The 12,908-nt window shown below is 39.9% G+C and overlaps 1 protein-coding gene across 1 annotated transcript in view; it reads right to left on the reverse strand.

The window, feature by feature from the left end:
• Positions 1–237: 237 nt before the first annotated feature.
• Positions 238–12,908, reverse strand: part of TMEM236 (transmembrane protein 236) — a 42,693-nt gene continuing 30,022 nt past the window's right edge. Inside the window, exon 4 of the mRNA XM_036345830.1 lies at positions 238–3,132. Coding sequence (XP_036201723.1) covers positions 2,552–3,132 — 581 coding nt within the window. The 3' untranslated portion in view covers positions 238–2,551. The remainder of the gene's footprint in view (positions 3,133–12,908) is intronic.

The following is a 12,908-nucleotide window of genomic DNA, read 5'->3' on the forward strand; positions in this document are numbered from 1 at the left end:
ATGAATCTCAGAAAAGTTAATATTTTTCAGTCTGTTTAGCTTTTTACTTGTTGTTAGGACATAACGGCAACTTCCGATCTCCTTATACACAAAACTAGAAACCAGAAGTAGCCTAACCTACTTCTAAAGTAATTTTTTTTTTTGCATGTATACTTTCAGATAGTAGAGAAGTAAGTTTTATAAAAGGACACAAAAGTGATATGGGCTTTAGTGTCAATAACCACTAGAAGCTATGAGTATTGCAATGTAATTTTAATAGCATAACTTTTAATCACACACTGTAGAACTATGAATGTTTCACTAGCATAATTTGCTATAATTTCTATTATGTGCCACAGACTTGAATATTATAAACATGTTCATACTCAAAATAAAATATTAAATTAGATACTCAAGAATTTTCTTACTACATGTAACTTTTTATATGTGCCTTCATTATTTGTATAAATTGTTGCAACTTTCCAAAATTTCAGGCACATCCACATTCAAACATGAGATACAAAATGTATTCTAAATTCAAGTGAGTAAAACTTTTCAGCATACCTGAGCATTGTTCACACTATATATCCCAAAATAAAGAAATATATACATTTATGCAATATATTTTCATATGTAGGAATATTACAAATTGGTTTTAAGTTCTTAATATAGAGTTATAATTTAAAAGAAATTATTTGTATTAAAATTCTTTCAGAGTTAAGTATAAGTTTCTGTTAGATTGATAGATGAAATCAGAGACAAAGGTACATTGATAAACAAGATTCCCTCAGACCTTCCCTTAAGGAATTTAAAAATTAATGGATAACTCAGAAAAGTGAAAATACAGTGAAAGCCTTAAAGTGGATAACAGGGTTCTATGAGAACTCATAGGAGATACTCAAATGCCTAATTAATAAATACTCACATCAACTTTCATCTGCATATTCAGTACATTTCTCACTTCTGAACATACTACTACTTGATAAAAAATTACTTCAAGTATACTTAAGACTTACGTATTATTTTTCATAAGTGCATGGTTTAAATTATTATTTTTGAGGGTAAGCAGAGATGCAGAAAAGAATGCAAAAGGGAAATTAAAATAATGCATTTAGCTACCTGTCTCTCTTTTGTTTGGTACAATTAAAATATTTTAACAGTCATTGAGTTACTATTCTTTGCCAGACAATGTGATGAAAACATTCCTTCCCTCATTTAATCCTCTCAACCCTATTAAAGTACTTTCCACAAATTCTATTTTATGCTTCCCATCACCTTTTATCCCCTCTATCCCTCTATCACACGCTCCCATCCCCCTCCACTCCCGCCATTGCTCAGCTTTTAGATGTGGAAACTAGGGCTTACAGTGGTCAAAGAACTTGCCCAAAGTCAAAGCCAGAAGCTAAGCTTTTAACAGCTGCAAATAGGCCTGACAATGTGAGGGGAAACCAGAAAGCACAGAACAGTGAGTTGGGGACATTGGTGGAGAGTAAGGGGAGGCACGCAAGTTCAGTTTTACACTTTTAAGCTATTTGTTCCCACAGATTGTTGAAGAGCCTGGTTCTGTAAAACATTCTGCACACATAAGACTCTGCAAATCCTTCTAGCACCAGAAAATTCATATAAAATGAAGAGCCCCTACTATGAATATTCAAGAGTGTCCCAACATAGTGAAGGCAAATTGCATAATTATGTATCTAATTATTTACATCAAGCTATGCGTTTTATATAATAACCACGTAAGACACTAACTAGTGCATTTGTAAGTTGAACTCTAATTTTAAACGGGGCTTGTACGTGATTATTTTTATGATGGTATCAAATTCCCCAAAATATTCTTTTGCTTTGATATCTACATCTCAAATTTATGGCTTCCTATTATAAAATTTTACCTAGGTATTGCTGATGTACCTTGAATTTACTATATTAAACAATCTTAATGTTAGTACTTTAGTACTTATAAAAAAAGCTAAGCCTTAAAGTGAGACAAATATCTGTTAAACAGAATTGCTTTCTCTGCTGAAATCAATTAATTACATAAAATACACTTATCAAAGTAGGATGAAGAACATAATTCCATGTTTGAAGGAGACCCTAAAACTACAATTCAGATTTTTAAAAAGTATAACCTAAAAATTATTCAAGAACTCCAGGTGTATTTTCTAGAAATTAATTTTAATTATTTAATTCCTGTAGTGATATTTAATATAATATGATTAATTAAATAAGAAAAATCTCACTCTTGAATTTAGTGGGGAAACGTGTTCTCATTTGGTTTACAGGCTTTATTGAAGGGTGTTTTAAGGAAGGTGCAGTACACAAAACTAACTACAATTAACTACTATTTTCTAGAGATGGAGTCAACTTATAAGGACATAAACTTACTTAAATTTAGCACCATTTATACACATTTAAAAAACCTGATGGTACCATTTAAAAAAAAAATAGCTTATTTTCTATGATCTAGTTTCATTTCTTTACATAGTGCAAAAACATATACCCCAGAAAAGAATAAGATCACAAATGTGTCCACATGCATAATAAAGCGGCTTCACTATAGTACAGCTTCTTTTTAAAATGAAGACAGTTCAAAGGAGGAGAAAACCCTGAGTTTGGTTAAGTAGCGGAAGTAACCGTAAGAGAGGGTCACCAGCACATTCTTGCAGAGGCCCAACACGGGCGTGATCGTGCCCAGGTCAATGATTAAGCCAAGTCTGACAAAAATGAAGGGTAAGTCCTGGAGCAGGACGCCCAGGGAATTCAGCAGGGCGTTCTGGGGCGTGAATATAATGCGAAGGAGCGAGATGAAACTGAACAGGTAGACTGGGTAGAGCCAGGCGGACTTGTACACAGCTTGGTGGCCGGCCACACGCACCATCTCGATGGTGTCAGACCAGAGCACAAAGCTCCACAGGAAAATCTCCGCGCGAGCGTCCCGCTGGGACAGGGCTCTCAGGACCGGGGACTGGAAGGCGGGCTCCTGGGCTCCGGCCTCTGCAGGGGCCGGGCTCCGCGCTGCGGCTGCCGGGGCCGGGGCCGTGGTCCTCGGCGCTGGCTGGGGAGGCGCAGGGCTTCCTTCGTTTGGCTTCTCTTGATCCGTCACGGTTCTTATGCGTTGCAACGTGGTGGCACGGATGTGCGTATCTTCATTACCTGCAACATGTTTATGTTACTTATTTTAAATGTTAACGTTTATGTAACTGGAAACATTTTTATTTTTAAAATTGGAAAATAAAATTATAAGTATTCTCTTACTTGACTGAGGTCTGTTTTACACATCGAATTTCAAGATAGCAATGGGTCGCATATGGAAAAAACATAGGCAAAATTCATGTCCTTGGATCCTGGCTGTGGATCCTAAGTCATGTTTGCCATTTCACAGTAAGAGCCATTATCGGTTACTAAGCTAAGCATTTTCACATATTCTGTCATTAAATCCTCGGGGAAGTTGAGAGATAGAGATCACTATCCCATTTTCCCATATTATAAACATGGAAAGGGGGGGGGAGGGGAGGGGGGGCGGGTAGAATAACACCTAAATTCAATTACACAGTAATGAGTGAGCAGAACTGGAATCCACACCCAGACTTGTCGGACCCCAACTGACAAACTCTTAACTTTATGGCGGCTATTACCTACCTAGAGGCAGCATATCATGTGCTAACTATAAACACACAGATATCCTAAAAGCAGAGGAATCTAGCTAAATGGTGGAATCAAAGTACAATGGTCCAATCTTGTCATTTAATAAGAGGCCCACAGAATTCTCTACGACCCAGATCTTCAGGCTCTGAGTTTGGTGCTATTTCACCATGAGCAAGTCTTAGTGATGGGTGACATTCTGAATCCAAGATTTTTAAACCTATATTTTCTGGGCTGTTCTTTACATCCCCGTGAATATTTTGAAACTAATACAAAATAATATTGAATGCAAACTGTAATTACAAAATAAACTTTTATAAAAAGATTTTAAACCTGTTTTTCCCCAAAGTTTTTGAACATTGGTTAGACTAAAAGCATCTTATTTGTGGCCACAGACTATGCCTGGTCAACATACCAGTCATTTAAATGAGTAGGGCATTTTCTCATCAACATTACATTGTGTGTGTGTGTGTGTGTGTGTGTGTGTGTGTGTGTACGCACGCGCACGTGCACACCTCTCTGTGTTCACGTGGGTGTTGAGGTTGGGGGATTATGAAGAGATCCTCAAATCTCAAGACTTATTAACAATGTTGATGGTATGGTTTTTATACATGAAAAAGGTCTAGCACGTTATGTTTTAAACATTTATCCACTTAAGCATCATTTTTATTGCTGAGAATTTATCAGGCCTTAACAAAGTTTACTCTGAATATTCTGAGCTTCCATATTACTTGATACAATTTTTTTTAAAATATATTTTATTGATTTTTTACAGAGAGGAAGGGAGAGAGATAGAGAGCTAGAAACATCGATGAGAGAGAAACATCGATCAGCTGTCTCCTGCACATCCCCCACTGGGGATGTGCCCGCAACCCAGGTATATGCCCTTGACCAGAATTGAACCTGGGACCCTTCAGTCCGCAGGCCGACGCTCTATCCACTGAGCCAAACCGGTTTCGGAGATAAAATAAAATTTAAAGGGAGTCATTAGATTGAATATCTATAAAAGTTAAAGAAACAAAATCAATAAAAATTTGTTGAAATATATTGAGCTAAAGTAAAACATTTTATTGTGATTAAAGATTAATAAAATGTTTGATTACTGTATTTAGGTACTGTTTAAATGACAAATAAATCTGTTTTCTTTTTATACTATTAACTATTTAAATTTTTTTAACTGTGAGTTGAGTATATTTATGAACCAAAAAGATAATCTAAATTATTGATGAAATATTACTTACTTCTGGTATGAATCATTCATAAATAAATGCAGGATCCATGACCCTTAGAAACTTCTTTACCAACCTTCAATGTCACCATAGCATGAGTATCATTTTAATAAATAATACTTAAGTAAGAGAGAAAATTATATACTAATTTGAGGCCCGGTGCACAAAATTCATACACTTAAGGGGGTGGTCCTTCAGCCCAGCCTGCGCCCTTTTGCAGTCTGGGACCCTTCAGGGGATGTCCACCTGCTGGTTTAGGCCCATTCCCTGGGCCTAATCCGGCAGTCAGACATCTTTCTCGCAGTCCTGGACCCTCATAGTCTGAGACCCCTCGCTCCTTACTGCCCACTGCAGTGGAGGCGGGAGAGGCTTCTGCCACCGCTGCTGCACTCACCAGCCGTGAGCGGCGCTCCCCCTGTGGGAGCGCACTGACCACTAGGGGGCAGCTCCTGCATTGAGCATCTGCCCCCTGGTGGTCAGTGCACATCATAGCAACCAGTCGTTCCGCCATTTGGTCGATTTGCATATTAGGGTTTTATTATACTAGTATAGGATTATTATTATTTTAATGTTCATAAAATCATCCCTTTTTAAAATCAGATGCTCACTGGCATACAGCTCTCATTTTACAAAAAAGATATCAATATAAAAAAATGTTTCTTAGGGTATGTCATGTCCTAGAGAACTCTCCTTCACCTCTCTTAGAAGATAAAGCTGTTTGAGGAAAAGCCAAATTCCTTTTTCAACATGTAGAAGACTGTGTATAATTTGGGCTTTGGAAGATGATTGCCAATTCAGCATTGTTTCAACACCAGGAAGTGGCAATCTAAGAAGTGACACATTAACACTTTTAAACAGTCAGTAAGAATCTGAATATCTGTAGATGTGAGCTGTTGGATGCACAATGAATTCTTAGCCAGAGTTAATTCTTAATGAAATGCTAAAGCCACAATCCATGTATGTTTGGTGAAATCTGAGCCTGGAGCTTCCTATCTCTCCACAGCTCAATAGAGGCCAGTTTAGGTTTGGGGATACAAGGACTCTGCTGTCCTCTTTCCAAGAGAGAAGCACTAGAGTTATTAGCTGGCAAGCTTGACTGGCCTCACAGAGGCTATGATAAAGTTGAACAAATCAAGAAATCACTTGGTCATTAGACTGGACCAGCATATTTATCCCCAGGCAATGTAAACTTTCATGTATTTAATACTATTGTCCTTGGCTCCATGATTAGTTTCCCTCTGAATTACTTTTTTTTTTAAATTTCCACTTACAGCTGGAATTCATTGTATGATTATTGTTAGCTGTTAGTGTTCTTTTTGGGTAAAGCAATGTTGTTTTGTGCAAAACCCATAGAAGATATCAGCATGAAGAAAGAGATCCACTCGCTCCCTTAGAGGTTCACATGGCCCAATAAAAACTAAAAACAGCCGAAACCAGTTTGGCTCAGTGGATAGAGCGTCGGCCTGCGGACTGAGGGGTCCCGGGTTCGATTCCGGTCAAGGGCATGTACTTGGGTTGCGAGCACATCCCCAGTAGGAGATGTGCAAGAGGCAGCTGATCAATGTTTCTCTCTCATCGATGTTTCTAACTCTCTGTCTCTCTCCCTTCCTCTCTGTAAAAAATCAATAAAATATATTTTAAAAAAAAAAACCCAAAAACTAAAAACAGCAGCCATTCTGTGTAGTTCCTCACATAGGATTCCAGTTGACAAAACAACTTTGTGCCTTCACTCTGCAAGCTACATAATTAAGGAAATGTAATTTTGAGATAACAGATACATGTTTAAGTAGGAAACTCATATCTATTTTACTCTATTATTTCTTTAAATGAGTTATTTCTCTCTAACTTGTTTCCCAGAAGCTTTAGGTGGCTTACAGGGGAAACACAAGCACAACATAACAAGTAGTGAGGAATTTTCTAGAGTGAGTATGTATTCTTCTTGTAAAAATAAAAAAAGGAGCCCTAGCTAGTTTTCTCAGTGGTTAGAGAGTCAGCCTGCAGACTGAAGGGTCTCAGGTTCAATTCCAGTCAAGGGCATTTGCTTCGGTTGCAGGCTTGATCCCTGGCCCCAGTCAGGGCATGTGCAGGAGTGCAGGAGGCAACCAATCAATGTGTCTCTCTCACATAGCTGTTTCTCTCTCAGTCTCTCCCCCTCCCTTCCACTCTCTCTAAAAATCAATGGAAAAAAATATCCTCAGGTGAGGATTAACACACACACACACACACACACACACACACGAATAAAAGAGAAGAATCACAAGGAAAAGTACCTAAAATCAAGACAGAAATGAAGCTGATACTAAGAAGGCGGTGTTTAGGCTCGCATCTGATATGAGCAGACAGATTTCAGAGTGCTGTACCAAGCTTAGGCTGGGCATTGATAATGATGTAGCAAGCAATGTGGAAACAGTCCCTGCCTCCACCACTCTGTCTCCTGTGATCACGTCGATGAGCTCAGAATAAATTGTGGCAGGACTTTAAAAGGGAGGTCGGTTCTGTGATGAGACACTATCACAGGGGGTCTGAATTAGACAGGGTGTCAGAAGGCTCACCTGAGAAGTTACAGTCAAGCAGAGACATGAAGAATAAGTAGGAATGAATTGGGTGAAGAATTGAGAAAGGAACTTTTCAGACAGTAGGAAGAGCTTATGTAAATATCTTTCACATAGAATGATTGAATGAGAGTTTGGAGAGGGGCTGGAGCAGCACAGAGGAGCTAATATTTAAGTTTTCTATATACCAACACTGTTCTAAGCCCTTTCTATGCATTAATTCTCTTAATCTTTATGAAAACTCTATGATGTAGATACTATATTTTCCCATCTTAAAGATCAGTAACTGAAGCATGGAGAGATTAACAATTGTTTTCAAGGTCACACAACTGGCAAGTAGAGAGACCGGACTGTGAACCTCAAACATTTAACTACTCGACCACACTGGCTGTGGCTGAGTCAGATTTTGTAGACCCTTAAGGCCATGATAAAGTTTTTGTATTTTATTCTAAGCTCCATGGAGAGCCACTGAAGATGAGGAGAACAGAAGTAAGGGGAGCCAGGGAAGTCATGGTGACATCAGCAAAGAGGCTCTTGAGGCTGCCGAGGGAGTTGATAAGAAATTGTTACTCAGTTCATAGCAACTAGAAGATCAAATTATAGAATTACTCAGAAAAATTCTGGCTATTTTTTATTAAAAGTGCCCCATATCCATTTTTTTTTCTGAGAGGAAAATGTTCCAGAGAAAGTTAAATGCTAATGATTTAGACATAAGTGGAAAATTCTACAAATCAGGGCTTTCTTTCTGTCTGGAGCAACAGTTCTCAACCTGTGGGTTGAGACCCCTTTGGGGGTCGAATGACCCTTTCACAGGGGTCACCTAAGACCATCGGAAAACACATATAGCATATCAGATATTTACATTATGATTCATAACAGTAGCAAAGTTATAGTTATAAAGTAGCAACGAAAATAATTTTATGGTTGGGAGTCACCACAACATGAGGAACTGAATTAAAGGGCCGCAGCATTAGGAAGGTTGAGAACCACTGGTCTAGGGGGCAGATGCTCAACTCATGAGCTGTCCCCTGGTGGTCAGTGTGCTCCTGTGGGAGCACTGCTCAGCCAGAAGCCAGGCTCATGGCTGGTGTGGTGGCAGGAGTGTCTCCTGCCTCTGAGGCAGCACTAAGGACCCCTCGGGGGATGTCTGCCTGCCAGCTTAGGCCCAATCCCACAGGCCCCTAAGCCAGCAGGCGGACATCCCCCGAAGGGTCCCAGACTACAAGACGGCGCAGGCTGGGCTGAGTGACTCCCCACCCCGCCCCCTCACCCCCCCCCCCCCCATGCACAAATGTCATGTACCGGGCCTCTGGTAAATAATAATAATGATGAATTCAAGACAAATTCAACCCATCATCTGTTCTGGAACAGCCCATGGGCATACATAGAGTTGTGGCAACTTTAAGGAAGGCATTACATTTTATCCAGTAAATTTACAAGCCCTAAGACCCACTTTCAGTTCCCTGTCAGGCACTGCATCAATCTGACAATAAATAAATGTATCATTTCTGGATTCTAGGCAATGTGAAATTGTAGGCTCATTTAACCATGGACAAGACTTGCTAAAAACTGATAGTGCTGTAGATTTTTAAATATTCCATTTTTAAAGATTGAGAAAATTTTCTAATCTAAAATGTTTGATCTTCACTTTTTCATGTGGGATATTCTGATGTTCTCCTTAGTTGATATGTGTTTAGACTAGAGAATGTGATTTGATTTACAATATATAAATAGAAAAATTATTTTTATATATCCATATCAATATATTATAATAGATACCATAATTCATAATTGTGTTATAATTGAGATAGTAATCATTAATATGAAATATAATACGTATTTATATATAGTATGATATTGAGTATATTTAGATGAAGCATAACAGTAAGGTCAATGTTGAAAAGCATATATTTCCAAATATAAATAACTCTAGACTTTGAAATGGTTTGCAATGCTTCTGCTAGTTAAGTGCTTAGATCAAGCATGTCAAATTCACAGTTGCATGTGACATACAATGAATATTTTTGCGGCCCAGCCAATATAACGGTATGTAAGAAACATTTTAATAAAATTTTGTAACTTAATTTTTACAATATCCTGCTATACATAATTATTAATAATGAACTACAACATTCGCTAATGACTGGTTACTATAATCGTGTTGCATTCATTTCCCTTATGCACAGGTGCACCATTTCTCTCCACTAACACTAGCAGTGGATATTTTAGCAGCTGATTGCCACGTCATTAGTCTTGTACTGACTTGTTTGGTGTGCGCAACAGGAAATATTTCGCTTTCGGAGAACAAGAAAAATAGGTTCATTTGTGTTACACTTATTAATTTGTGCAGTTATTCAGTGTCTGGTAAGTTAATGTTCAAGAAAAAATATTAATTTTTGTTAAAATGTCCCATTATTTTATGTTAACGATTACTCATTTATTTCAGCCCTTTGTATTCAGCATGTCCCTATCAAAATAAACTATGTTTCTAAGAAAATTGGAGCTTTGGGGTTGTTTTTTTTGTGTGGCCCACATAAACTTAAACCTTGTTTATTTGGCCCGTGTTAGCCTTTGAGTCTGACATGCCTGGCTTGGATACAGACCAAAGCCTGAACCCAAGCTGGGCGGCAAAGACAGACACGGGAATGAGTGACTCCGCTGCCTTCACTGCACTTCCCTCAGCCTGTGCATACGTGTTAGTGTGCTGTATTGATGTACTGCTCGGCCCGCGAGACCGTGAGCTGGTCTCACTCGCCCCGGACCTGCAGCACCTAACAGCGTGCCTGGCATGGGACAGATTCTTCATAAAGATTTGCTGAATAAAAGATGCAGAAGTAACTGCTCTGGAGCCTATGGGCAGGAGGGCGCAATGGACATCCTGGGGGGTTGGGGAATCGGCACTAAAGCAAGTAAGCTAAAGCATAAGAACCAATTGTAGGTGTATAAAGTGTCTAACCACTATGCTCTGAAAAGAAAGAACAATCTTCCCTCTAGGAATGCTGAACTCATAGAAACAGGGGTAGAGTGGTGGTTACCAGGGACTGGGGGTGGGAGAAATGGAGAAATGTTGATCAAAGGGTACAAACTTCCAGTTATAAACTGAGTAAGTTTTGAAGACCTAAGTACAACACGGTGACTATAGTTAAGAAAACTGTTACATACTTGCAACTTGCTAAGAGAGTAGATCTGAAATGTTCTCACCACAAAAAAGAAGGAATGGTAATTATGTGAGGTGCTGGATATGTTAACTGACCCTACTGTGGTAATCATTTCACAATATAGAAGTGTAGCATATCATCACTTTGTCATTATAACATTAAACTTATACAATGTTATATTTCAATGAACCTGAAAAAATAATAAAGCATAAAACCAGGCCAAATAGCAAAAGCTATGCCCCCTTCCTCACCCCCCAAGCCAACAGGAAGGACTTTTAAGGCTCCGACGGTCTCTGGCCTGAGCCCTGGGCGGAGCCCTTTAAAGAAGTCCGTAGAAGCCCTGGCTGGTTTGGCTCAGTGGATAAAGTGTCGGCCTGCAGACTGAAGGGTTCCAGGTTCGATTCTAGTCAAGGGCACATGCCTGGGTTGTGGGCTCAATCCCCAGTGTGAGATGTGCAGGAGGCAGCCAATCAATGATTCTCTTTTATCATTGATGTTTCTATCTCTATCTCTCTCTCCCTCTCCCTTCCTCTCTGAAAATCAATAAAAAATATATTTTAAAAAATATAAAAATAAAGAAGCCCGTAGGACCGATTCGGTTAAGGAGCCCTGGAGGATGTGAGGAGCTCCTGGCAGTGGCAGCCTGGGGACCTGCGTAGCTCAGACGTCACATGGCTCTGGGCCCGGGAGAGCATGCCTGCGTGGTGTGGCACTTGCACAGCCCAGCAGGACCTGGGCTGACATCAACGGGAGATGACACCGATAGCCGCAGCCATGGTTCAAGGCATTTCAAAGGCTTCCCAGACACTGGCAGCGTCAGCAGTCAGCGATCAGGGGACTAAGTGCCAGAGTGTGATTCCGAGAAGACAGCACTTATGAGTTCATAGGAAGCGGCCTTCGAAAACCCCATCACACCCAGAGTAGGGGGACTTGGGGCCCTAAAATAGCATGTGGCAGCAGAGTCTGAGCAAAATGGTGCTCCTCTTCATAGGACCCCACTATGCATACACGCAGCACGTAGACAAAAAGACCAAGGGTGTGCACATTGGACCGGCCATCCGTTCAGCAACCGGTTTCACTCACTTCCATCCTAGACAAGAAAATCTAGATTCTGAAAATTAATGAGCTATGCTTTTAATTTCAAACTGGGCATAAACCTTTCTGGGTTAATAATGATATGAAGAACATGGCTTGATGTTATAAAGTACGCATGCTACATTCATGTTTCCCTGTTTCTAAAGTCTTCCTTAAATATTTATTTTGCAACCCTCAAGAATCTGACACTACATACTAAAATCGTTCAATTTTTTCCAAATGCCAAATCGTTAAAATCATGTAAAATCTCTGATTTGAGAACCCTGGATGCTCTATGTCTTTTGGGATCATGGCAATATAGTTTCCTGCCCAATCCACACTGACCTATCCTGACAGCTGTACCTCACTGAAATGTGTAAATCAGAAAGTCTACCCTTCTCTCACTCCCGTCTGGGAAGTGGCTACTTATTTCCTGAGAAGGGGGTAAAAATCCTAGAACTGACACAGATTCCTGAAACTTCCCTCTTCTGAATAGCTAAGGGAGGATATGAAAGGAAATACTCCCCCTCCTTGGCATGTCCCTGAACACAGTGTTCCTCATACGCACTCTCTAAACACATTGCAAAACACATTATTGAAACCCAGCTCACACACTGGGCTCATATTGTATAATAAGCTTTTTCTTAAACAGAAGCAAAGGGGAACTCAAAATGTTATTCATTTTCTCCAGAGAAAATCAGCATCCTTTTTTTTTTTTTTTCTTTTACCTTCTGTGGAATCTCTCACATTCTATTTGGAGGTGTGATGAGTTCCATTTCAAGGAAACCTGGAAAGCAGGTTCCTTTAAAAATCTAGATGTGTTCTCTCTGCTTTTAACTTGCTATTCATCTCAGTTCCTCCTACTTCCTATAATCAAGGGCTCTCACTCAGGGTGGACATCAGAATTGCTTGCGGACCTTTTGAAAAGTTACAGATGCCAGGCCTTGAAACCTTGCACGTTCTTTGAGCCAGAAATTGCTCATCTAGGCCTGTCAGTCCTCTATGTTGCGGTCCAACAGCTGTCCCCTGATGTGCTGTTGATCAGTAGGCAGAGCTCTGCCAATGTGTTTTGAAAAGACCCCTCTGGCCCTAGCCGGTTTGGTTCAGTGGATAGAGCATCAGCCTATAGACTGAAGGGTCCCAGGTCCAATTCTGGTCAAAGGCCCGGATTGCTGGCTGCGATCCCCAGGAGGGGGCGTGCAGGAGGCAGCCAATTAATAATTCTCTCTCATCATTGATGTTTCTAGCTCTCTCTCCTCCCTTCCTCTCTGAAA

Source organism: Myotis myotis, unplaced genomic scaffold, assembly GCF_014108235.1.
Source record: "Myotis myotis isolate mMyoMyo1 unplaced genomic scaffold, mMyoMyo1.p scaffold_m19_p_1, whole genome shotgun sequence".
Classification (NCBI taxonomy): domain Eukaryota; kingdom Metazoa; phylum Chordata; class Mammalia; order Chiroptera; family Vespertilionidae; genus Myotis; species Myotis myotis.